Genomic DNA, 27485 nt, shown 5'->3' on the forward strand with positions numbered 1-27485 from the left:
CCCCCCCCCCCAAAAAAAACTATTAAAGCTTTTCAAGAAGATAGCAGCCATCTTGCCTATGCAAGCCAGGGGAAAAGAACAGCCACTTGCTGGATCAAGAGGAAACTCTGGAGCAGGCCTACAGAACCTGTGACTCATCCAGCAATTGCAACTCCAACTCAACACAGTTGCTCTCCAGATGATGGGCAGCACCAAATTTCGCAGTCGTAGCCAGGTAGTAAAGACAGATTTAGTAGGCCTTGGCTAGCTACAGTTTGTGGCTGGTGAGTTTGGTCCAAACTGATGCATGCTGAACATGGTAACTTTCGTAGACAGAACAGAACTGAATGAACGCCACAAGGCATGGAGAACATGTCTTGAACAAGCTCTAGCCTGCAACTCCATTCCAAATGAGTGAGCTTCGGCATATGTGACAATTATCTAGGACTTCAGGACTGTCTTTGCATGGGCTTACTCCTAGAGTATCATGCTACGTGCACCAATATCACAGCAGGGAGGCAGGGAGGGTCATTTTTCTCCTACCCAGTCAATGAAAAGATTCTATCAGTTCTGTCACTGATACCAAGAAATGAAGTGCGTCTTCTGACAGGATATTGGGGAACAATCCATTTGGGAAAGGGTTAAAATGAGCCCTGATGAGACTAACATGCTTTTGCAGTGACCAGCTTTGGTCAGCTTAGTGACAATTCTAATTGTATCAACTTCTAAGAAGCATGTGCTATGAAAGCTCGGGGGGGGGGGGGAGGAACACTTTCAGACACTTAGCATGAGTAAAGAAATGGGCTCGCCAAGTCAGCAATGGGGCAAGCCCTGGCTAAGGCACATTCTTCCTCTTCAGGAAAAGGAGTTGTGCATGAGTGGACATCCAAAAGAACTGCTGGGTGAGTCACATGCAGGTAGTGAGAAGTAGGTTTTTCCTAATTCCATGACCCACAACTAATAGCATTTCTAAGAAGGCACTTGCATCCCTGAGGACAACGCATCAGAAAGGACACAGTACTGTGCATGCAATGCTCAAGGAAGGCAGCCCTAGTGGAAATGAACTAGATCCTGAAACAGGAAGTAAGGCACACTCAGGGTAAAGATTTAAAGGAACAGTAAATCACCCTACCAACTGAAAGAACATAGCACTCAACAGTAATTTAAACTCATTGCACCTGCTAAGTCCCTGCAATACACTATATTGAAAACCGAAGCAGTTAGGCCCAGTTCAGATGCAAGAGAAAACCATAGTTCCTTGATATGAGATAGGTAGCTATGGGTTCATGCACTCTCTTTGGCACAAATCAGGACATCAAATTATGGTTAGATATCTCGGCTTGTTCCAACCTTATTTAGCTAACAAACCATAGTTTCCCATGTGATTGTGGAACTGTGGATTTTTTTTTCTTAAAGTGAAAATGGAAGCTTTTACTCTCTTCCTCTTGCAAACAGAGAAGGGGGGAGAGAAGAGAAGCCTGTATCTATCCAAGGCTTATTCTCATAACAGGAAGCCATGGTTTCCCATTAGGTTTGAACTGAGCCTTAGTTGTCTCTTCTTAGATAATGCCTGCAGGGCTTAGCTGTGGGAGAATTACTCTGATTGATTCAGCTTCACTGTTTGGGGGGGAGGTCTCATGGAGAAAAAAATCCATGCTGCAGGCACCTTCTGTCTTTCCATCTTTATACAACCATTCACAAGTTGGCTAAGTCCAACTCAAAGACTAATGCCGTATTCAACAGGGACAGAAGATGTAATTAGAGAGGACACATTCCTATTTTTTGTCATGCCCAAGAAATTCCCATGTCATTTAGGGTGCCTGAGACCAGGTGCCACAATAGATAAGCAAGTCAGTAGAGGTCTTGCTCTGCTAGGCCTATGCATTGTCTATTCCTGATAAAAACCAGCCCCCAGGTGGATAATGCTGTTCCAACGAGCCTACCAACCTCCAAAGAAGGTTACAGACACCAAATTGCTGGGTCCAAAAGTCCCACCACCCCAAACACTTGCACGCACACACACACAGCTGCCTTTTTAGAAAACAAGAACAGTTGTGCCCACACAGAAGCACCCTTTAGCAAGTTAAATCACTGAAATAGGTATAACTTTTTGAAACAGGAAGGCACTAGAGGAACAGCACCAACTGCTGCCTTGCCATATGTCAGATACAACTCTCTGCTGAGCTGGCAACAGTTCAGGGTTCTGTTAAAAGCCCCACTCTTCCTGGTTTTACGATGACGAAGGCAACTTATCAAAAAGCTTAAGCCCAGAATAGAGCAATTCGTCCTTCAAACCTAGGCTAGCTCAGTCTCTTGCTCCCTCCCCACCCCAACACCCCCCAAATATTTCTCTGCCCAGCAAACCTGCTGCAGCTCCATTTTCTACCAATAAATAGCACTTCAGTCCAACAGTCTTGACAGAAGAGACAGACAGCGAGCTCTCCATCATCGGGCCTAACAGCTAATCAACATACACGCACTAGCTACCCACTTGCTAAGCTCTGTCCCGCCTCTCTCAATAGCTAAGGTTAGCTATTCTAAAAGGCTACAAATATGGCCACATACTTGGAGATGCCATCTCCTCAGAAACCTTCCATGCCTTCCAGGAGCACTGGATGGAGCAACATAAATAACAAATAAATACAAACTTTGGGACATGTGACAATCCCACAATGCTCAGCACGGGGTGTGGGCAGAGTGAAGATGGAAATAAGCATTTTTGCCTTTATTATTATTATTTTGCAGAGAAGGTTAAACAGTCCCAAAATATAAGGTGACACTGTGGAATTTTATCTGGACTGGAGCCAGAAACAGAATCCTTCCTCTGTACAGAAACTAGCAAGCCACTCTGCCTCTCTTACTAATTCGACTCCCTACTTTGTCCCATCTGATAAATCCTTCTACTCAAAGATCAGGACAGCTAGATGCACTGACCACTAGCCAATGACTACTTTTTGAGAGTAAGGATGCACATATTGCCCCGAGGGGAAAGGAAGGGGAAATAATAAAAAGCTTTCTAGGAAGAGAAAGGAGGAAAAGGGAGAAGCCCCAATAAATAAATAATCTATACAAAACTCTCCTTAAAGCTTTAACATGAGTAGGAAACATCCCCCCCCCCAAAAAAAAAAGATTCTTTCACTTTGTGGCAATATCCAGAAACAACTCACTTTTCTCTTGAGGGTCACCATTCTTAAGTGCCTCACATTTAAGAGGTTCCCTCTCCTTTTCAAGCAGATTTTTTTTTAAATAAGAGAAGCACACCCTACCCAGCATATTTACTTACCCATTTTGCTAGCTCAAGCAGCTGGTTTTACTAAAAGGCTCCCCCCGCAGCACGCCGCCACCTAATCCCACAGACTTTGCCTCCTCTCCTCAACATGGCCATTATGTCATTATGTACTCTCAGTTGTACATCTTGCCAGACAAAGATCCCTCCCCACCCACTCCCCATCCCTCTTCCAAACTCCAGGTTATTTGTGCCTTGACATCAGCCACCCAGACAGATCTGGTTCATAGGATAACGGGGTGTCAGGTTATAGAGCCAGTTGTTATGAGAGGTGCCATTACCACTTCTTTCCAAACTGCCAGCTGGCAGGAAGCTGTCCCCACCAACACCCAACGCACAGCCACCTTGCACTCCAAAGAAAGAGAGTGATGGAAGGAGCGTGTGGTTCCCAGAAAGAAAGTCTTTAAGACTGGGTTTTCTTTTTTAAGATAAGAGGGGAAATTACCCATGGCAAGGAGGAAAAGCAGCTGGCAAAGGGGGCCTGCCCACAGCCAAATTGTTTAAGGTAAGAATTCAGAGAAAAGAGTGGCTCTGCAAAAAAAAAAATGGTAGCTGTTGCCAGGGCAACAGTTTCACTGGGACTACTCTTATGGAGTCCAAACATGGCACCACAGATTCACGATGGCTCCTCCTGCTGACTCCTAACCAGGGCTACCACTGTTACTATGGGTCTGGTACAGCAGGTTGAAAATGGTGTGTACTGGCCCACTATGGTCACAGAATGGAGCCTGAAATATTCACAGTAGCTATTCGCTTCAGAATGGCACAATATCCTTTCTTACACACAACAAGATGGTAGGATACAGGCAGTCACCTCGTCCGTCAGGAATTGAATCACACCTATCGCACTGCTGGCCCTGCCTCGGCCTTCTCCTTTCTCCCCTGGAGTCTGCTCCCTGGCACTGGCCAAGGAAGCCACAGCTAGCTGAGAGGTTACATTCAGATGTCAGCTCTGAGAGGATGCCCTGTTGTGGAGCAAGGTCAGCTGAGCTACCCCAGGGATGCTCAGAAATCCAAAGAAGTGAAGTCTCCAAAGTCACAGTCAAACAGCTCACTGATGCCTTCACCCTCCTCAAGCCCAAAGTGGTAGTCCTGGGTCTGGGGGGGTGACAGTGCAATGAACTCAGCAGGCAGGAAGCTGGAAAAATCATCTTTGCCCTGCTCCAGTAGGGTATCCACAGAGGCCAGTGGTGAGAGGCTCACGTCGTCTGTGGGGCACTTCAGAGGCAGCGCACTGTCCCCAGACAGCAGGGGCTCTGCCAAAAGAGAAACAGGCAATGGATGACTAACCATTTACATTCAAGGGTGTTATTCCAAGGTGGCGACCCTCAGTTACATAACAACACTGTTTGACCGCTTCCTCTAGCTCAGCAGTCTTGCAAGCTGGAGACTGCTATGTCTGGGAAAAAGCCCTCCCCATCCTGACCAGCGCTTCCACCATGTCGCTGCTTATTTTCCAAGCTGAGTGCTGCACTGGGAAGCTCTGGGCAATCGTGTCTATTGCCCAGTGCCCCAGCAGGCTGTGCAGCAGGATGTCCGGGCAGAAGTGGCTGCCCAGAGCATCCCTGTGCAGTGATCGGCTTGGAAAACAAGCAGTGACATAGTGCAGGGGTGCCCAAACCCCGGCCCTGGGGCCACATGCGGCCCTTGAGGCCTCTCAATGCGGCCCTCAGGAAGCCCCCAGTCTCCAATGAGCCTCTGGCCCTCCAGAGATTTGATGGAGCCCACACTGGCCCGATGCAACTGCTCGCAGCATGAGGGCGACTGTTTGACCTCTCACATGACCTGTGGGATGAGGGCTCCCTCCACTGCTTGTTGTTTCACGTCTGTGATGCAGTAGCGGCAGCAAAGGAAAGGCCAGTCTTGCTTTGTGCAAGGCCTTTTATAGGCCTTGAGCTATTGCAAGACCTTCATTCATTCATATAAGTTCGTCTTTAATATATTCATTTATGTAAAATTATGTAAATTTATTCAAATTTGAAATGTAAATTAATTCTTTCCCCGGCCCCCGACACAGTGTCAGAGAGCTGATGTGGCCCTCCTGCCAAAAACTTTGGACACCCCTGACGTAGTGGAATAGTATGTGCCACTGGGGGGGGGGAGGGCTTTTTCCAAACCCTGGATCTGGCCTGTGGGCTGGGATTTGGAGAGCCCTGCTCTAGCTCATAGCTTTAGGTCTGTAGCTCAGTGGTACAACCACATGCTTTGCCTGAAGAAGGCCATAGGCACAATCCCCAGCATCTCTGAGTAGGGCCAGGCCAAACTCCTCTCAAACCCTGGAGAGCCATTGCCAGCCAGCATGTACAATACTGAGCTAAATAAACCAGTGGTCAGGCTCTGTAGCTTCCACACCCAGAGCAGCAGGGCAAGACCCACACATGCATGCTGGTACCTTGTAAATGTACCTTACAGCACAACCTGGCCATGGTGATACATAATAGGGAAATATCCAGGTTAGACTACTGTAACGCAAAAGTACTGTAAGTTAGCATACTGTACTGCAACGTACATGGGGCTGCCCTTGAAGACGGATCGGAAGCCGCTAATGTGGTGGCTCAATTCGATTCTGTTGGACAGTTGCTCTGGCAGCTACATAGGCTGCCAGTCTGTTTCTAGGCCCAGTTCAAGGTGGTTATCTTGATCTTTAAAGCCCTATATGGCTTGTAGCCAGTGCAGATGCCCAATCTCATCTGATCTTAGAAGCTAAGCAGGGTCAGGCCTGGTTAGTACTTGGATGGGAGACCGCCTGGGAATACCCGGTGCTTTAGGCTTATACCATAGTCTGTCGAGACTGAAGGTTGCCAACCAACCAACATCCGAGACAAAGCTTTCTTCCGCTTAGTCTGGCCTGCCCCAAGAAGAACCTTCTAGCTATGCTGTCACTTACAGATGTGGAACAGAAGATGGCAATAAATAAGGCCTTCTTTAGTGGCCCCTACTTTCCGGCATGCCCTCCCCTTGGATTTACGAGCTGCTCCCTCTGCAGAGCCTTTCTGGCAGGACCTTAAGACATCTCTTTTCAGACTAGTCTTCTGATTTAATTTTTCTGCAGATTTTCATAAATAGATTTTAGCACTTCTTGTGTCTTGTTTAGGTTGGGTGAAGACAGCAAAGAAAACCAGGAGTGCAAAAGGAAAGGCATCTAGCCATGTTCCAGTCTGCTGCTGTACTCCCTGACCTCTTTCCCAAGGAGAGTTTCCCTATGCAGTGGAAAATTGGGGGGGGGTGAGTAGGAAAGAGTTAAAAAAAAGGAGCAGCCACACTATGACTGTTTCGTCTGCAACTGAGGAAAAACGACAGAGGCTAACGATTGGCTATGTTTAAGTTCTGTCTCCATAGGGAAACTGCATTTGAGGCCATTTTTAGCCTAAGTGGTACATGACAAACTGATAAAATACCAATGCCCAATACAATCCTGGGGAGGCTTGGTAGCAAATGCCGATCTTGGCAGTAGCTGCTGCCTTGTCCCTGTCCACATACCTTGGACTCCACTCAGCAATGGCAAGTTCATTTCCTGGGAAGGATTGAGGAGCACAGGCACTGTTGCTGCTGCTTGTGAAGGTTCCGCAGAAGCCTCCTCGACCCCCTCTTTCAGTGGATTCTTGGTGGGGCTGCAGACTTCTGAGCTCTCTTCGGGGCACAGGAACACATCAATGGGGCCCTGAGTGCTTTTCACACCAATCTGGAATGCCTGGAAGAGAACAAGGGTCGAATGGACCAAGGTCACCACTGATTCTGTAGGACAAGACAGCTGCTGCATTTTGTACTCTAGAGCAGCATCCCCATGAAAAGTGGCTGGCCAAAGTTTCAAAGAAAGATCGTTCAGAGACGTTTCAAAGATCATAGAACTTTTGTGTCGTGGTTTATTTTTCCCAGCATGGTTCTAGGAAAAGCTAATGCTCAAACCGTGTTGGGAATGATTATTTTTTTAGCCACACTCCAGACAGCCGCTGGAATTTTTGGTTAACAGTAGCATACTTACAACTATACATGGAGAGCTAGGCAACCTCTGTGAAAAAAGGGTGCATATCGATTGCTGGGATCACCTGCTACACACTTGGCTCCTTATTTGCTACCAAGAGGCTGCGCCCAGAATTCTTTGGGGTAGAGCAGCAGTTCTCAAACTTTGTCTCCAGAACCCTTTCCCACTCCTAACAAGGGTCTTGGGGAGCCCCAAGGCTCTGAGGAGCACACACTGAGTTGCACTGGGTTAGAGCACGAGAAGATGGCAGATGAAGATGAGGACGTATTATGGTCTTCCTTCCCAGTTCTGCAACTCTCCAGGGAACACCACACAAATTTAGCAAATAACACACAGCTTCCTGCATGTTAATTCAAAACCCCACCTCGGCAAGTGGGTAAAATGTAAGATACAACCCTTTGTAAAGCATTCTACTTTCTTTTAGCAAAGAGTAGCAGGTAGGTCCAGTGTTCTTGTTGGGTCCAATTGAAACATAGAGACTTGGGCTAAGTAGCTTAACAAAACGGGCTGCAAGGCCTTTGTTCTGTGGAACACCCTTGTTTCCGACAGGAAGCAACCCAACAGACCTGTTACCATCTCCACAGGAACTAGCTCCCCAATGTGTAGCACCAGCTGTGCTACCACCCTGCCCACTATATCAATGGGTCTCTTCTCTTAGCTTACCAAGTTGCATTTGGTAGGCTGGAAATGGGCGGTTGAATGGGGTGTATTCTTCATGATGTTCTAGCAATCAGTCTCTCTCTCAATCTTGCGCTCTGGAAGGCTTGGGGGGGGGCCTGATTATTGCAACTATCTAATCAATAACCCTATTTCCACTAGGTCAGATTGGTGAGCCAAGTCCAAAGATTTTTGTTCTTTCCCCCAGCATTATGTAACTAGACTCATTTGCATAAGTCACCCAGCATAGATTTATCAAATAATTTAACTGTGCAGATACTTCTTTGCTAGGGGCATCCAATCTGCCTATTATCCAAATATCAGAATAATGTCTTAAGTGTAGGTGATGAGGCATGGATAAAAAAAATCTGTATGAAAACTCTTCACTTGAACCAGCAAGTGGATTGGACCATCTTCAGCTCCTTTCTGGTGCTATGATTCTAACCATCTTGCTTGCTACATTTCCTAGCCACACCACTGATTCTAGATTGACTAGATGGAAGTTTCACTATCAGTGCATCAGCTACTGCAAACTCCTTACTACCATCCTGTATTAGGATTTGCCAGTTAAAAGCCCAATCCTAAACATGTTTACTCAGAAGTAAGTCCCATTGTTTACAATGGGGATTACTCCCAGGTGAGTGTGCAAAAGATTGCCAACCGAGGGCCCAAACCTATCCAATTTTCCAGTGTCAGTGCTGCTGTGCCTATAGGATATGCACTGCTTCCTGTATTGTGGATGCACTCCCTGAGGCCTCCTCAAGGTATGGGAACATTTGTTCTCTTACCTTGGGGCTGCACTGTGGCTCCACTGGTGCTGGAAAGTTTAGGACTGGGCCCTAAGTCAATAGGATTTGGCCTCTGAAAGCTTAGTATAGAGAACATTCCAAGCATAACGGCCCCATATGAACAGTGAAATTCTGGGAACCAGGAAAAGTTACCTCTGCTGGGTCAGAGACTTGCATCTGTGTTTCCTGGGGGGCTTTGATCACCATCACCAGTTGCTCAGAGGGGTCTGCAATGCTGCGCAGATCTTGGCAAGTCACATAAGCTGAGGTGTGCTCAGTCAAGTTTTAACAGAAAGATCACAGATTACTTAACACACAAAGTTGCAACACTACGTACACAGTCACCATGTCAAAATCATCAAGGGCTGGAAGAGCAATAGGGCTGGCCCCCGTTACTGCTCTTCTGAGAACAAAAGATGCAAAAAGGAGTGCAGGGTGGGAGATTGCAGTTGACCACAATATGGCTTGTACAGTTCTGCTAGACAGTGGAAGTTCATAAGATGGTACAAGTTTTCCTCTCCTTTCCAGACATTGTAAATCCAGCTTTACTCAAAGGGATCAGCATCACCTTAGCCACAGAGGACATTGCTTTAACTAGATGGACCAATGGTCAGGCATTCGACTATATCGACTGGCAGTAGCTTTCCCTGAGTTTCACACTGGTATCTTTCCCAGCCCTAGTAGCTATCCCAGACGAAACCTGCGACTATCTCCATGAAAAGTGTGTGTTCTACCACTGAGTGATGATACCTCTGCCAGATGAATACAGGGGTGTACTTAATGCAGTTTCCCAACAGAAGCACAGAGGAGCCATCTTTCATCCCCAGCCAATTTCCTGTTAGCTAAAGCACTTCTGGGAGCACACAGCAACTGTTTCAAAATCCAATGCCTGCTTTATGGCTTTCTGGGATATCACACTGGCAGTTCAAAACTGCTGACAAGCCCACTAACTTCAGCCTGGGGACCATGGATTGTGAAGAGACCAAAGCAATAACTTCGTTGGGAATCTTAAAGGACACCCAAATACAAATGAAACGTGGGACACAACCATGAGTCACCTGACTCCCAGTGCCACTTTATGGGAAACAATTGCAATGGGTTACCCTGAAACTGAACGAAGTGTGACTTTCGAAGCTGTTCACGTCCATTTAAGGCAGCACATCCACCAAGCAGGGTGGAACACTTTATTATAGTTCATGCATTTCATCTTCGATGTATTTTAATTGGTTGTTAGCCTCCTTGGGTGCCTGCCAGGGAGCATGGCGGTGTAAAAATCAAATGAATGAATATTTCTTTAACACAGTAAACTGCTTTGTGAACTTTTCTTTATGGAAAAGCAGCATGCAGAGATTCTTATTATTAATAAGAATCTAACTTTGATTATCTGCTTCAACAGGCAAATTCAACAAGCACTACCACCTCTCTCTGCCTGCCTGCCTGCCTCTCCCTCTGCCATACATATTTCTTTCTTCTCCATTGACAATACACTGCCTTAAACAGCAGCCAGGTAGGAATTTTCCATTAGCTCACAAGGCGGGGAAGTGCAAATTAAGAACACCAACACCCAATCGAGGAACGTCAGGAGCACAAGTACCTCTTTAGAAGAGGGTCCTCTGCTGCTTCTGGCTAATGCTGCAGTTCTGCTGCTCTGAAGCCTTCTTGTATGCTTTGATCTGCCAAAGCCACCCAAAAGTCCCCACCCCAACAATCTCCAAGAGAAGGATATTGCTTGTTTTCAGGATCCTCAGTAAGGAGCTTAAATTGCGTGGTGCACATCTGGATGAGGTTGTCCAGTTGCTGTTCTGCTACCTGAAGATCCTGGAGTTCCTTCATCAACCCGGGAGTCTTGCTGCTGCTGGCCCCAACACACCGGCTGCCCCTAGGAAACAGAGGAAGTGAAGATGGGAGTCTTCTTCTTCATGACAGCCAGCAACTTGGTGACTCCTGGCACCAAGGGGTGTACTAAGGGAGCCAAAATGCATTTTGCACATTTCTGCATTGCGAGTCCTTTACAAGGTCAACTGTTGCTAGCGCACAGGGGTTACGGTGCAGTAACAGCTATGCCATACTGGGCCGAAACCATTCCTTTGAAATATGCCCACAACCAAACTCTCTACCAATTCATGACAGTAAATACATGACAGTCCTGTGTCATCTGTAGGGGTTTCTTTTCCAGACTCCCCCTGCAGATAACAAAATGGGTGGATGATTAAATCTGTGGGTCTTAGGGGCCTCTATTCCTCCAGAGGCGATGGGAGTTGTGTTCCCGATGCCCCTGGGGGATGATCTGAGGGCCAGGAAAGCTTTGTAAGGCCTTCGGGAAGCCTTCAAAGGTCACTTCCGGTTTTGGGGGAAAACCCAGAAGTGACATTTAAGCCTTCAAAGCCTTCTGAGGTAGAGGGAGACTTCCCTGGTTCAGGACCCATGGATGATCAAATCCGCGGGTCCCGAATCCACGGATAATGCAAGCCCACTGTACGTCTTTTCAGGAATGAAATATCTGGTGATGGGCAGCTAATACAAGTGAATTCCGACAGCACAAATCAAGGGGACAAGCAAGAGAATTAAACAAAAACAAAAAATAGTGAGCTCTTCTTAGGAGGTAGTTTCTACATACATCTGTTACCAACTAATAGGTCCTCATCAATCATCTGGCAAATGCACAGGTGATGCATGTCCTACTTTGGTTATAATTCATTACAAATGAGGTAGGACATATTTCTTCAGGTGGGGTACAGCACCTGTGCACTTGCCAGATGATAGACAAGGACCTATTAGCTGGTTACAGATGTATGTGGAAACTTGCTCCTAAGCAGGTTTTAAAAATTAAAGACTAAAGATTGTAGTCTTTGATTAGAGTCTACTTGTTATCCTGAAAACTCACTCACAAATCTCTTTACACAGCACCCAAACTAACATAGGCTCAAAGGCAGGTGATGATCAGTCCATCATACATAGCTCTGTCATGAAGATAAACCTTGACGTATTTTATGGTATGAAGCTTCAGGAACTTTCTGTTGAACTACAAACTTTGCACTGATCCCTGGTGGGCACAAAAGCAAGCTCACTGAACAGACAGTCTTTACAGAGAATACGTCCCATTCCTAGGAGAAGCAGGAAGCCCCAATCCAGGTTTCCTCAAGAAATCAAGCCACACACAGGCACCTTCTGCTACTATCCATCCTAAATTGCCACAACTTGAATAAAAAGGCAACCCCACTTCAGTCTGACACACACGATGCTGCAATTTCAGGCCAACATAGATAATGAGCAATGCAACCAGGGTGCAGAGAGAAAATGCCAGTGGATAAGCAATAGCTATTTTGCAACTGTGCTGGAACAGAATGGCTGTACGGAGGTCAGATCATACCCTACTAGGAGCCTCTCCCAATGGCAAGATCTCACTCTCAACCAAGTTTCAAGAGTTTGCCTTTATCCTGGGATTATGACCAAAGAAATCCAAGGACACTCCTCACACTAGCTGCTGCTCACAGGAACATTTCTGAAAGCTCTTTCCAACAAAAATCTAGCTCAGGAAGAAAGTTATACCAAAGTCCAACTTGCAAAACAGGAACATCTTATGAGTTATCATTTCTCTGCACTAAGATTCTCCACATCAGAAAAACACAAGCATACTGTAAGTACAAAAGGTGGGCAGAGTGTTTTTTCAACTGCGAAAGCATGAATCAGACAACCACCGCCTGCTTTACACAGAGAAACACATTTGCCCCACCCTTCAATCATGGCAATATACACAAATCTATTTGCAAGATCATCATCTTAATGCAAGAAACACTTAATGTATGAAGTGGGCCTTAGGCATGCCTGTGCTAAAAACTTTTTCATTTTCCAGCCTTTAAAAGTTGCAGAGACAGACCTGAGTTTTTATAAGGCTGGTGAAATCACAGAATGGAGGGAGGTACATGCACGTGCTAAGCAGCACTTCCAGTGTTCAGGTTGAAAGGAGAAAGGTTTCAATCACCTGCAAAGCAATTTGCCCTTCCCTAGGACAAACAGAATAACCATGCACTTCAGAAATGTATGCAAATTTGATTTTGTAATTACACAAGATTCAGCTTTCTGGGCACAACACTGAATTCTCTTGATGCAGTTTCTTGGGGCTGTGTGTGTGTGTTCTTTTTAATTACACACACACACACACACACACACACACAGAGAGAGAGAGAGAGAGAGAGAGAGAGAGAGAGAGCCCTAGTCACCAGATTCCTTTGCAGAAGGGCTTCCATGAATGAAAACAGGATCAAGAGAAGCTGCAATGAGCCTATTTATTTTGAGAATTTTACCTGCACCTTTCGATTTCTAAACAAATCACTCAAGATGGTTTACATGAAAAAAACTTACACAATATATTTCAAACTATGACAACTGGAAAAACAACATACATACATCAGCACATTAACCCTAAATACTCTGAGGGAGGTTGAAAATCAAACAGAAGGCTTGCCAAGAACAACAGTGTCTTCAGAGGAAGCCCAGAGGGGCTGGGTGGATATCCTGAACAGGGTGTCCCATATTGTTGGTTTCACAATAGAGAAGGTCCTTTCCTTGTTCTCATCAGCCATTCTTCAGACAGTGGTAGGACATAGAGAAGGGCCTCTCCGCCTGACCCCAGTGGATAGGCAGGATCATATGGGAAGGGATGGTCCTTTGAGACATTTAGGGCTTTAAAAAGTTAACCAGCATTTTGTGTTGCACTTGGAGAATGAACCAAGCACAGCTGATACAGAAGAACTGCTTGCTTACAAAAGACAGCTCTGGCCAGGGGTCATGTTGCTGAATTTTGACTTTTGAAGTTTCCAAACACTCGCATACAGCATGTTATAGTAATCCAATATTGATTTAACTAAGGTATGTGCACCCATCAGCCTTCTAAATCAGCCAACTAAAACAGTTGCCATCACAAGAATTGCTTAAAAGCTCGCCTGCTTTGCCATATAAGGTAAGGTATGGACATATAAAAAAATGACATTCTGCTTACAGCCATTGGATATGGTTCTTGGACTTCTTGGTGATCAGCTGGATGCCCTCTAGGACATTGGTGATGTCATAGATCCTCCTCTTCTGCACCTTCAACACTTCTGCAGCCCAGTTAAGATCCACAACACCATCCGATGATTGGCTCAGCAGCTCTAGAAAGCGCTTGGTGGTCAGATTCAGAGAGGTTTCATAGCGCGATTTCTCTCCAGGAGATTTCACCCCTGAGGATCAAGGAGGACTTCATTACAACTACAATGCTGATATAGTTAATCATTCTATAAATTAGGGCACAAATTGTCCAGGTCACAATGCTTGGTTGCAGTATTTCCCCCAAGGTCTTTCTCAACTTCAAATTAAATCTGCTTCCCTCCTACCTTGAAGACAGTGGTTGTCCCAGGGAGAGAGGAGGGAAGGGAATAAAGAAGCCTCAGACTTTCAGGGAAGGGAATAAAGAAGCCTTCATGACTTTCTACTGCCCATTAAGTTGGATTGGTAGAGGATGGAAGACCAGGGTTAAAGGAGCTTGCTTCAGAGAGTCCTTCCCTATTTAGCCATGTGGATAAGGTAGTTACTACTACTTGAAATTCTACTGGAATAACTAAGGCACAAGAGTTCCCTTCTGAACACCAGCACCTTTAATGGGATGTTTCGCTTTTCCTTGGGTTACTTGGATTCTCTCAGCAATATATTGGTGGTCAGTCTCCAAGTTCAGCTTCCGTTTTACCTAGAAAAGAGGAGAGATTTTTTAAAGGTTTGACAGCGACAGCTCTTAGAGCCAAAGAGCACCATTGTAACATGAGCTCTCACAGGCAAGAAACGTACTTCATCAATGCATAAGCTGCCCCAACATTCTATCTCTGTTAAGGCAAAGCAATGCATTTTTTTTCCTGTTTAAAATAATCTGAAACATAGTAACAGTGTGGAGTAGTGGCAGGAGTGTTGAGCTTCTGCTGGGGATATCTGGATTTGAATTCTGACTGAGTCATGAAGCAAACTAGGTGATCTTGACTCTGCCAAGCTGACCACCCTCACAGAGCTATTGCGTGGATAACATAGGGCTAACCTCTTTGTATGCCACAATGAGCTCCTTGGAACGAGGGTAGGATGAGCGTCCAAAACCAATGAAGTAGCAAGAGAGTGACATGTGGAAACTACCGTGGCACAGAAATATACAGACAAGTAACTTCAGAGGTGGTGAATTCCTGAGTTTTCCTCAGTGTATGAACCCAGCAAATCTTTGTTTCATCCAGAGTTATAAACTGGGATTAAAACAAGCCAGGATACAAATTCTGACTCAATTCAGAACAACAACAATAACTTCACCAGGAATGTTTCAGTTGCAATAGGATGGATCAAGAATTCCACTCCGAGAACATTTTTTATAATACAAGCGTGCCCCCTTATCCATGGGGGTTCCGTTCTGGAACCCCCCTGCCATGGATAGCTTAAACCGCAGATACGGGCAAACGCCTGTCCTCATGGTCCCAGAGGGCTGCCCCCTCCAGAGGTGAGGGAAGCTCCCCTCTCCTCTGGGTGTGTGTGTGCACGCGCTTGGGGAGCCCCAGACCTGATCCACAGATATATGAATCTGCGGATACAGGATCCGCTGATATGCCCCCCCAACTGATTATGATGAGATATTTAATGAGAAGTTGCTCCCACCTAACATCAATATTTAAAAGGAAGAAAAAGGATGCAACTAGAAGGCAACTAGTAAATAAACATAAGAAAAGCCTGCTGGATCAGGTGAAAGGTCTGTATATTCCTGTTTCCCATACTGCCCACCAGCTGCCTCTGGGAAGCCCACAAGCAGAAAGGAAGCACAAGCACCCTTCTTTCCCACCACTGCTTCCCTGCAATTTGCATTCAGAGGCACAGCTATGGTAGCACATGGCCATCATGACCACCAACCATTCCTCCACAAATTGGTTTCCTCTGCAAATTTGTTCAGCTGCAGCAAATATTAAATGAGCCTCGCATTCCACATTGCTGCCATGTTTCCCCCCCCCCCGTCTATTCCTAAAATGGATTAGTTAATGCCTATGAAAATTTGTTGAGAGGAGTAAGAAACAGCATTAGATGAAATACCACAATGGAAAAGGACTAGAGAAGAGGCAGAGATGCCCAGTTCTTTGGTTAATTCTGCCAATATTTCTGAACACCTGCCATGAGCCTAAGAACATAAGAACAGCCCCACAGAATCAGGCCATACACCCATCTAGTCCAGCTTCCTGTATCTCACAGCGGCCCACCAAATGCCCCAGGGAGCACACCAAATAACAAGAGACCTCATCCTGGTGCCCTCCCTTGCATTTGACATAGCCCATTTCTAAAATCAGGAGGTTGCACATACACATCATGGCTTGTACCCCATAATGGATTTTTCCTCCAGAAACTTGTCCAATCCCCTTTTAAAGGCGTCCAGGCCAGACGCCATCACCACATCCTGCGGCAAGGAGTTCCACAGACCAACCACATGTTGAGTAAAGAAATATTTTCTTCTGTCTGTCCTAACTCTCTCAACACTCAATTTTAGTGGATGTCCCCTGGTTCTGGTGTTACGTAAGAGTGTAAAGAGCATCTCTCTATCCACTCTGTCCATCCCCTGCATAATTTTGTATGTCTCAATCATGTCCCCCCTCAGGCGCCTCTTTTCTAGGCTGAAGAGGCTCAAAAGCCGTACTCTCTCCTCATAAAGAAGGTGCCCCAGCCCAGTAATCATCTTAGTCACTCTCTTTTGCACCTTTTCCATTTCCACTATGTCCTTTTCGAGATGTGGCGACCAGAACTGGACACAATACTCCAGGTGTGGCCTTACCATCGAATTGTACAACGGCATTATAATATTAGCCGTTTTGTTCTCAATACCTTTTCTAATGTTCCCAAGCATAGAATTGGTCTTCTTTACTACGGCTGCGCATTGGGTTGACACTTTCATCAACCTGTCCACCACCACCCCAAGATCTCTCTCCTGATCTGTAACAGACAGCTCAGAACCCATCAGCCTATATGTAAATTTTTGATTTTTTGCCCCAATGTGCATGACCTTACACTTACTGACATTGAAGAGCATCTGCCATTTTGCTGCCCATTCTGCCAGTCTGGAGAGATCCTTCTGGAGCTCCTCACAATCACTTCTGGTCTTCACCACTCGGAGAAGTTTCATGTCGTCTGCAAAATTTGCCACCTCACTGCTCAACCCTGTCTCCAGGTCGTTTATGAAGAGGTTGAAAAGCACCGGTCCCAGGACAGATCCTTGGGGCACACCGCTTTTCACCTCTCTCCATTGTGAAAATTGCCCGTTGACACCCACTCTCTGTTTCCTGGTCTTCAACCAGTTCTCAATCCATGAGAGGACCTGTTCTCTAATTCCCTGACTGTGGAGTTTTTTCAGTAGCCTTTGGTGAGGGACTGTGTCCAACGCCTTCTGAAAGTTCAGATATATAATGTCCACGGGTTCTCCCGCATCCACATGCCTGCTGACCTTTTCAAAGAATTCTATAAGGTTCGTGAGACAAGACTTACCCTTAGGGTCCAGTTGCACATGCACTTAAACATGCAACTTGCCCTGATCAAGGCTTAGTTTCAAAAACACAAGAGGGGACAAGATGGTGAGGAACTGGAGTAGGCAGGATGGTTGTTTTTTTTCTTGGGGGGTAGTTTGCTCCCACTGCACTTTCCAACCTGATTGCCCATGTTCCATTTTTAAACTTTCCATTAGCAAGGATCCCCTCCCCATTTAAAAAATGGTACGTGTAGAAGGGGCATTATTGTGATGAAGACCACAGCAGAGCAAAGCTACTGAAAAAACCCCTTTGCTGTGGGGTTTGCACACACCCAGTTATAATTAAATCTACACCCTGATCAGGGCACATGAGTAAGCACATCTACGAGCTAGCACATCTCGTAGCTAGCCCCTTCCCAGTTTTGAATTACTCTCTGCATTCTCTTCCCCTTACCGGGGAGAAGAGAGTGATAGGATCAAGCCTCACCCTCCACCCCACCCACGAGGAAAGCCTGAAATGTTAGTGTTTGAACAGTAGGTTGGTAATCAAGCCTGCCTCTTGGTTTGGCAATATTACAGTGGGATCTCTCACCTGGCAAGCCAAGAATTTTCAACAGGTCAGATCAAGCGCTCCTGCTTTTCTAGCTGCTCCAAGAAATTAAGAAGTTGCCCTCTCCTGGCAGCTGAGACAAGCTGGGCAGGAGTGGATACACTGTGTAGAGCAGAGACTTACTCCAAGTGGTATGGTCTCATGCATGCTCCAGTAAAATACTCTCCAGAACATTTTGAATTACTGCTGTGGATCACACAGCACCTTCAAAACACTCCAGGGAGTAACTGCAGGACATGTCTGAACGAACTCAAAAGCGCAGGCCCTTCCCATGGTTAATGGATGTGTGAATCTGGCTTCTATTAAAAACTCCTAGCCTTGTCACAAAACCAGAATTTCTAGGGGCCCCAAGATGAAAAGCCAAGCCAATTAGAGCAGTTTAAGTCCACAGACAAGAGACATGCCCTATGGACACTTTCACAACTGAGATGAAGAACATTCTTATTCTGAAAGGGGGTGGGGAGAGAAACTAAATATACTTAAAGGAGCGTAAAATGGATAAAATACATTCATTTTCACCTCATCTCCTAGAAGTATTGCTATTTAACACAAATTGTCGGGTTGGCCTCAGAGGGTGCTTCCAGGACCTTGGCAACCAAGGCACGTGTCACCAACTGCCCTAAAGTTTATCCAAAAGAAATGTTATATTCAGGGATGGAAATGAACGTGCACAGCACATGTTGATCCATAATCACTATGTAGATATGGGAAATGCAAAAGTGATTTAGCAGTCTAAGAACAAACTACTATCCGTTGAGTATCATGCAAAACCATGGCCATTTTATGAACCATTAGATGAGAGCGAGTCCCACTGAATAGGACTGTGTGGGATTTTCTTCCTAATAAACACATGTCAAGATTGGACTGACAGACATGCATAAGCTTCACCAACCCTCCCACCACCCTGAGAAATTGGGTATTTTTGGTTTTGACAAATAAGGACTTGGGTGGAATCTAAAGAGCATTGGACCATTCTTCTGCTACAAATAATGGCAACCATAGTTTGAGCCATGCTCAAACGGGAGCATATGGGAGAGAAATAACCTCACAGAATATTAAGCCATTTGAACACATAAAGCTGCCTTATACCAACTCTGACCATTGTTTCTCCACTATTGTCTGTGCCGATTGGCACTGGTTTTCAGGGTCCCAAAGTGGGATCTGCCCCCACTCTACCTGGCTATACCAGCTAGGGTCTCCTTCAGGCAAAGCACTGGCTCTATTACTGGCTTGATGGACCCTCCCCCTAAATAAGATACACCTGCCTATTCTCCATCAGCAGAGACAGTATCCCTCAAACTTGTACCAGCCATGCTTTCTGCTTGGTCATTTTACAAGACCAAGATCCATGTTGACCTCCATAGCAAGCCCACTGCAAAGCACCATTTGTGGTAGAAGAAGCAGTCAAGCAACTAAACCTTGAGCAAAGCTGAAAGAGCCCAGACCTCAGTTTAATTCAGGCTCCTAGATGACATCTTCAAAAACCCGAGCATGATTCATGGCCTAAAGAGCTGAGCCGGTTCCTCAAGACTTAAAGCAAGCACCTGAATTATTATTATTAACAGTATTTAATAACAGAATTGGATATAATTTTCTCAGATTTGACCTGAAACAGCCCTTAACATCTCCTTCCTTGCTTTCCAAATGACATATCTCTCATCTGCCCAGATTTGAACAAATCAGCTTCTGGAACACTGGGGTTCTCAACGCAATACAGGCCATGCCCTCAAACCAGCATGTGGTCTGCATGTAGCAATGCAAAGAGGGTGGGGAAGCAGACTTCTTCAGTCCTTCCTTGAACAACAGGCACCGCAATGAGACAACACAAAGTGAAAGCTTGTTACAGATTCCCGACCCAAACAGCAGACCCAACAAAGAATTAAAACAAAGAACCAACTGTGCAGGGGCAGCCTATGACAGGCCCCTGAACAGAAAGGGCTTCTGTGGGAAGAGAAGGTCAAACTAGCAAAAAGCTTTGTGTGTATCAACTCCCTTTCCTGCCTGCTGAGACAGAGACACAAGGATTGCTGCACTGGTCTATTAAGCACCTTGCATTAGCCAACACCAAAACAGCATCAGATTCCCAAAATGGGCCACTAGGAAGGAGGATCCCACATGATCTAGCAAAGGACTACCACAGCTCCCCAAGTTGCTTGGCAGCTGTCTCATTGCACATGACAAGTCACTTAACCAAACTGTCCAAAACCATTTACTTAATCTTCTATAAGTTTATCCAATTGAGAAGGCAGGGAAAAGAGGCCAGGGCTACAAGTCCAGGTCCTTAATTTGGGAAGAAACTACATCTCTCTGGGCCTTTTCCCCACAATCACTACTACAGATTCCAAACAAGGCACAAAAGAGCTGCCACCATTTCCCCAAAAGAGGTGGTATTCCTTTTAAATATGCATAGATGGCAAAAATTCAACCGGGGCAACATTTCCCAGCATGGACATGTAGTGATAGAAAAGCTGCGCCTGAGGAACTGCTGCCTGCCACACAGCTGCTCAGATCCTCTGTCAGAAGAAGCAGCTACATACCTACACACAGATGCACTGAAAGGGTGGGAAAGGGGACTGGATTAGAACAACACTATGATAGGCATTCAGAGCAATTGGCTGAAGAGTGCCAAGGGCAGGTGCCAATTCATATTAATAAGTATTAAGGTAAGTACTTGAGTTTTGCACCCTCGATGTTGCTCCACAGACCAAGTGAACTGCAAGAACAAGCCCATGTTCTTGAATGAATAAGAAAGCTCCCAGCACCACACAGGACATGTTACCAATACCTCAGTGCTTGCTACAGTGGATGGCATTTTGCTTTTAAATTAACAATACAGACCAGTCACCCCTGATTGCTAAAGCAGCATTGCTCAAAAGTGTACTTCTAGGAGCCCTCAGGCTCCCTGAGACTCAGGGGTTCCATAAGCACACTGTAAGTGGCCACCCTCTAACCCCTGCCCAGTTTGCGCTGACACTCTGGGGCTCCAGGAGATTCTGCAAATGTGCAGGTGGGGCTCCCCTAGACTCCTTTTTGGAGTGCAAAGGGCTCCAGAGACTGAAAAGTTTGAGAACTGCTGCTCTAAAGCAGTGTTTCTCAAGGTCTGTCCTCCACCATACTACTTCACATGGTCTACCTACTTGAAGTCCTTTGAAAGTAACCAGCAATGACATCATCACTAGTTACTTCTTGGTTGGAAAGCCAGATTAACATGACAAACACCCATAAGAGGCTTGGGGGGACTTTTTTGAGCAAAGAAAAGCATGCTTTGGAGCCAATCCTCCTACCTCTGTTTGTTGGGTCATATTCCTGGTCTCACTGCTGGGCAGCATGTGTCCAGGAGTCCTATGAGTATCACCAGACACCACCTCGAGTACCACTGGTGGTACCCATACCACTGGTTGAGAAACACTGCTCTAAAGCATTTGGAATATGTGACCCAGAGGCCAATAGTATATGATACAGGCAAATCAGAGCCAGGATGGTGTAGTGCAGGGGTGCCCAAACCCTGGCCCTGGGGCAACTTGCGGCCCTTGAGGACTCCCAATGCAGCCCTCAGGGACATCCCAGTCTCCAGTGAGCCTCTGGCCCTCCAGAAACTTGCTGGAGCCTGCACTGGCAAGATGCAACTGCTCTCAGCGTGAGGGCGACTGTTTGACCTCTCCTGTTAGCTGTGGGATGAGGGCTCCCCTCCACTGCTTGCTGTTTCACGTATGTGATGTAGTAGTGGCAGCAAAGAAAAAGCCAGCCTTGCTTTGTGCAAGGCCTTTTATAGGCCTTGAGCTATTGCAAGACCTTCGTTCATTCATATAAGTTCCACCTCTAGTATAATAATTTATGTAAACTTATGTAAATTTATTCAAATTTGAAATGTAAATTAATTCTTCTTCCCCCCCAGCCCCCCCAACACAGTGTCAGAGAGATGACATGGCCCTCCTGCCAAAAACTTTGGGCACCCCTGGTGTAGTGGTTTGAAACTTGACTCTTCCAAGTCGAAGTCCAAGTTCAAATCCCTCTCAACCATGAAGCTTCCTAGGTGACCTTGGGCCAGTTACTATCTTTCAGCCTCGCTTACCTCTCAGGGTTGCTGTGAGGACAAAAGGAGGGGAGGAACCATATGGCGGGTGGTATAAAAATGTGAAAAATAAAACAAGTACAGCACAAGGGAGCTCTTAATTTAAAAGACGATGGAGTCACACCATAAAAGCACCTAGCCTCATCTGTCTTGCTAAGCATTCACACAGTCAAGTTATAGTCTGCAGTTCAGAAAACTAGAAGTAGGTAGTATTTACTCATTGGTTCTTACCACACACAGTAAGGTTTTTTTCTCTTCCCTCGCCCCAAATCTGAAGATCTGCCTATTTGTTTGACACAGTGGTATGAAATATTATGCACCAATATTTTTACATTCTACCTTTTCCCACACCTTTCTGTCAGCTCACATACAGAAGCTGTATTAAGCTTCCCACAGAGCACCAGCTAGTCAGCTTTAACCCATTCAGTTCACCACAGATCAGCTTCAACACTATTTTCTATGTACAGTGGGACAAAAAAAATACCACAGGGTGCAGCAAAACACATACTCTTTGTGTGAGTAATAATGTGGCACAATAGCTTTTGCTTTTTGCCTCATTTAAAGACACCAGCCAGATGCAGGAAAAGCGAGAGTTACAGTGTTGTTGCCACCTACTTCCTTTTCATGCAATGACAAGCTTGTTACCTCTGGCTTTCCCTTCTACAGGCCTTCCTTTTGGGTTCTATCAGGCTCTATGTTACCCGGCCTGCAGGCAGCCCTAAAGACAGCAAAACTCAGCTGCTGCCAAACATTTGTCTTTGTGAAGAACAAAATTTCACAGAACTCTGCCCTTCGCATCCTGGGACAGGAAGTGAAGCCGCTTCGCTCACAACCTATACAGGCTTGTGCTATGAAAGGAAAGAGGCCCATCACAATCCAGCAAGCTCTGCAATCATCAAGCCAAGAAGAATCACTATCTGGGTCACACAAGAGAGACTAGCAGGATTCCGTTTGACCATGTTTTGGGGACTGAACCTTCTGGTTAATGATTTCTTTGCTCGGCTCCCTTGAGCACTCACTTTGCCCTTCCTACGAGATTGCTACAGATGCCACGTTTAAGAAGCACTATTTCAGGCCCTGTTTTGAAACTCTCCCCACGTCCCTCCTGTAATTATAGACATAAGGGAAGCGCTTACAAAGTTACACAGAATTTTAAACAACTGTATCAGGTCTCGGCTACAGAAGTGTTTGCATGTTCCTCTTGTCACACACTTGGGGCCATGGAACTCCCAAAAGAGAACTACAGACAGGGATACTTATTTTGGCAGGTCCTGCAGACTGAGAGAGGCATCTGGGGCATGCTAAATGTAGGAAGGGGATGCAAACCTGAGAAACAGATGGTTTTTCAGCATGTGGACAAACAATACCAACTACCACTCAGATCTTTTGGGTACTTTGGGCCCAATCCTACCCAATTTTCCAGTGCTGGTGCAGCTGTGTCAATGGGGCATGTGCTGCATCCTGCAGTGGAGGGCAGTCACCAAGGCCTCCTCAAGATATGGGAACATTTGGTCCCTTGGTTTGAGGCTGCATTGCAGCTGCACCAGTGCGGGAAAGTTAGATAGGATTGGGCCCTGAGACCCCATAAGATCAGAGGGATAGTTGGTATTGCTTACCCATGCTGAGAAACCATCCTTTTCTCAGGTTTTCATCCCCTTTCTACATTTAGCACACCCAAAATGGGGCTTACTCCCTTACCTGGAAGTAAGCCCCACTGTCTTTACTTCAGAGTAGACATGCATTGGATTGCGCTGTAAATTCTTCCATTAGGCAGCAGGAAGATCACATATTTTTGTTGCACAGAACAATCTTTACATATCTTTGCACTTTATTCAGTTGGGTTCCAAGAGGGTGCTCAGGCCCTCCCGAACGGTCAGGCTGGATTTAATGCCAAACAAAAAAAAAACTTTGTTATTATCTGACTAGTATCACCAAGGCTGCTTGTTGAGCACAGTATGCATGGTACAGTGCACATGTGTGACTTTGCACATGGATTAAGAAGAAGCACATGCTGTCGCTGGCAAAGATCCTGGCTTCCTAGAAGGAAGGAAACAAGGGGAAAGTGGGTGGCATTACCGGCGGACGTTCCAGGGCAGGCCTCTGCGTCTCTGTCTCCAACCTGGTGGGCTGCGGAGTGGCAAAGAGCAGCAGCTCGGTGTTCTCTCCTTCAGATGTGGGGATCTCATCGGGGGTGGAGATGATCACGATCTGCTGTTCCATCACATGGATGGCCTCCGCTCCCCTCAAGAGGGCTTCCAGGTCTGCCACATTCTGGGTCACTTCCAGCCCCTCCAGAGACATGGTACAAAGCGCTGGGACTCACATGCCCGGGGAGTTTGGGTGCCAGTGGGGTGGGGGGGACCCTGATCTTGCCCCACCGCAGCCCTCGTCGCCCCCCCAATAGGAAAAACAAGTATCTCCCCCCCAACCCAATTGGATTCCCCTTCCTGGGAATCAGAGTCGTATCAGCGGGCCAACGGCATCGTCCTGGGCGGTGGGGTGGAGGGAGACACCAGATGGCAGGGGCTGGGATCCGGGAACACGCCCCATCGTCCTCAAGAGCGGAGGCCCGGGAAGTGGTGCAGCCCCGCGGAGGTGCAGCCAGCCAGGGCCGGGTGTGGAGAGAGAGGGGGAGCGGCAGCAGCAGAGCCAAGAGCGGAAGCCGCGGAGGCCGCTCTCCGGAGCATCTGCAGGCTTCCCCGGGCAAGATCCTGGGAGGTCGGTGGCTGGGGGAGGCGGCGCGGCGCGGCACAGCTCCCAGCAGGGCTCCCTTCCTTCCGCCCACGCTCTTCTGCTGCCCGGTCCGGCCCGGCTGCAGTCGGCTCCCTCCGAGCCCTTCCCCGGACAGCGGCTCCTGCCTCCTCCTGCGCCCTTCTTTCCCCCGGCGCGCTCGCCCCAGGCCCTCCGCTGCGCTCCGCTCAGCCACTGTTATTGTTCCCAGCTGGTCCCGGCCCCGCACACGTTTGCGCGCCAAATCCTTTTTGCCGCGAAAGCGGCACGAGCCCAGCATCGCCGCTCCCATTGGCCGGACCCGCCACATCAACATTCGGCTTCGCCGGAGAGCTGCCCTCTCATTGGCCGCCCGTCCCCGAGATTGATACATCACGCCGCCTCCCCATTGGCCACGAGCGGGCGGCCGCGGTGACGGCACCAACGTTCTGACAGCCGCCCAATGAGGAAACGGGCGGTGTTGCGGAAGAGGGGACGGAGGCTGGCCAATCGGGGCGCAGAGCGTGTGAGAGACGTTCCTAGTGGGAGAGCCCAAGCCCATGCAGGTCTACTCAGAAGTAAGTCCCATTAGAATCAATGCGGCTTACTCCCAGGAAAGTGTGGATAGGATTGCACAGTTTCCTGGGAGTAAGTCCCACTGACTCTAATGGGACTTACTTCTGAGTAGACGTGCATAGGGTTAGGCTCTGAGGCTGCAATTCTCTCCACACTTTCCTGGGAGTAAGCCCCATTGATTATAGTGGGACTTACCTCTGAGTAGACATGCATAGGATTGGGCTCTGAGGCTGCAATCATAAGAACATAAGAACAGCCCCACTGGATCAGGCCATAGGCCCATCTAGTCCAGCTTCCTGTATCTCACAGCGGCCCACCAAATGCCCCAGGGAGCACACCAGATAACAAGAGACCTCATCCTGGTGCTCTCCCCTACATCTGGCATTCTGACTTAACCCATTCCTAAAATCAGGAGGTTGCGCATACACATCATGGCTTGTACCCCATAATGGATTTTTCCTCCAGAAACTCGTCCAATCCCCTTTTAAAGGCGTCTAGGCTAGACGCCAGCACCACATCCTGTGGCAAGGAGTTCCACAGACCGACCACGCGCTGAGTAAAGAAATATTTTCTTTTGTCTGTCCTAACCCGCCCAACACTCAATTTTAGTGGATGTCCCCTGGTTCTGGTATTATGTGAGAGTGTAAAGAGCGCCGTAGCCTTTCCTCATAAGGAAGATATATAATGTCCACGGGTTCTCCCGCATCCACATGCCTGTTGACCTTTTCAAAGAATTCTATAAGGTTTGTGAGGCAAGACTTACCCTTACAGAAGCCATGCTGACTCTCCCTCAGCAAGGCCTGTTCGTCTATGTGTTTTGAGATCCTATCTTTGATGAGGCATTCCACCATCTTACCCGGTATGGATGTTAGGCTGACCGGCCTATAGTTTCCCGGGTCCCCCCTCTTTCCCTTTTTAAAAATCCTGTCCACACTTTCCTGGGAGTAAGCCCTATTGACTCTATTGGGACTTACTTCTGAGTAGACGTGCTTGGGGTTAGGCTCTTGAGTCTGCAATTCTCTCCAGTTTCTTGGGAGTAAGCCCCATTGACTATTGTGGGATTTATTTTTGAGTTGACATGCATAGGATTGGGCTCTGACTGCAGTGGGAGAGAGGCAGGGTCTTCCTGTGTGTTGGAAGTGGGTGACTCCCCTTTGGCTTCTGTCCTGTCCTGTCCACGCTCACTTACATGCGAGTAAGCAAGCACCATGGAACACAGTGAGGTTTACTCATGAGTAAACATACATAGTATTGTACTGTTAGGGGACAATCCTATGCATGCTTACCTGGGAGTAATTTCCACTGAATTCAATGAGACTTATTTCTCAGTAGACATGCATAGGATTGGGCTGTTAGAGCACAAGCCTATGCAAGTCGACTCCGAAGTAAGCCCCATTGTGTTCAGTGGGGCTGGTTTGCCTCCAGAAAAGTGTGTTCAGTACAGAATTGCAACTGTAGACTTCATACCTGTCTGTGTTTCCAGTTCTGTTTTGTATACAGTACTGTACAGTATCTCAGGTGAGGTTCTGTTTTTTTCCTGATCCTCTCTTCGCTCATCGCTTCCATTTTTTTCCTTTGATTTCAGAACACTCAGCCCAATCCCATACATATTTGCTCAGAAATAAATCCTCCTGTGATCTGTGGTACTTACTCCCCAGTAAGCAGCGATTTCACAGGGGTATGTGGGTTTTTACTGACCAAAATTGTGACATCTTAGTATTTCAAACAATACCATTGTGTTATATATAGTTTGATGTGGAATTCCATGCAGAATACAACCCAAAAAAACCCACGTTGAAATATCTATATTCTTTCAAAAGTTATGGTCAAGTAACCAAAAAAGGAAAACACAACCGCCTTAATGTAACAAAAACTGGATTTCTTTAACTCTAAACTAACCAATGAGACTTATTTTTCCAAAAGTCAATTAGGTGTTGTTATGACACAGCAGGGAACCAATGAGGTGTTAGTATGAGTCAGCTTTCATTTTCATGTATCAGAGCTACATTCAGTTGTGTGACTGCCATAAATTGGCTACTGGTTTTTGTTGGTTACTGATTTTTTGACTGACCTGAATTGTGATATATTAAAATAAATGGGGGTTAAACCAGCCCTAGTGATGCTACTGCATTTGGGTTGAGCATATGATATTGTAGTTTATTCTGCATGGTCTGGAACAGGGGAGATCTTTCATGGGGGTTATGCAATGAGGTCTTGCACCAGGTGGAACAAACCCTAGTGACACATCTGTAATTAAGTGTGCACACAACTGTAGCCTCACTGCCATATCCCAAATATGTTCACTAGGAAGGCTGCAGTCCTA

The 27485-nt window shown here is 46.6% G+C and overlaps 1 protein-coding gene across 1 annotated transcript; it reads right to left on the reverse strand.

Annotated features, from left to right (window-relative positions):
• Positions 1-4187: 4187 nt before the first annotated feature.
• E2F1 (E2F transcription factor 1) lies at positions 4188-24178 on the reverse strand. The gene is made up of 7 exons (XM_066625805.1): positions 23954-24178; positions 14324-14414; positions 13692-13911; positions 10419-10571; positions 8846-8960; positions 6746-6956; positions 4188-4521 (listed from the first exon to the last, which is right to left on the reverse strand). Exons 1-7 carry the CDS (start codon positions 24176-24178, stop codon positions 4271-4273), a joined length of 1266 nt encoding a protein of 421 aa, XP_066481902.1. The 3' UTR covers positions 4188-4270.
• Positions 24179-27485: the final 3307 nt, after the last annotated feature.

Source organism: Tiliqua scincoides, chromosome 4 (genome assembly GCF_035046505.1).
Source record: "Tiliqua scincoides isolate rTilSci1 chromosome 4, rTilSci1.hap2, whole genome shotgun sequence".
NCBI classification, from domain to species: Eukaryota; Metazoa; Chordata; class Lepidosauria; order Squamata; family Scincidae; genus Tiliqua; species Tiliqua scincoides.

Excerpts from the sequence above, each read along its gene's own strand:
- E2F1 (XM_066625805.1), bottom strand. The coding sequence starts at position 24,178 with ATGTCTCTGGAGGGGCTGGAAGTGACCCAGAATGTGGCAGACCTGGAA. Across the intron at positions 14,415-23,953 it reads CTGCCCTGGAACGTCCGCCG|GTAAAACGGAAGCTGAACTT; the intron begins GTAATGCCACCC and ends CCTCTTTTCTAG. Across the intron at positions 6,957-8,845 it reads AAGTCTCTGACCCAGCAGAG|GCATTCCAGATTGGTGTGAA; the intron begins GTAACTTTTCCT and ends GTTCTCTTCCAG.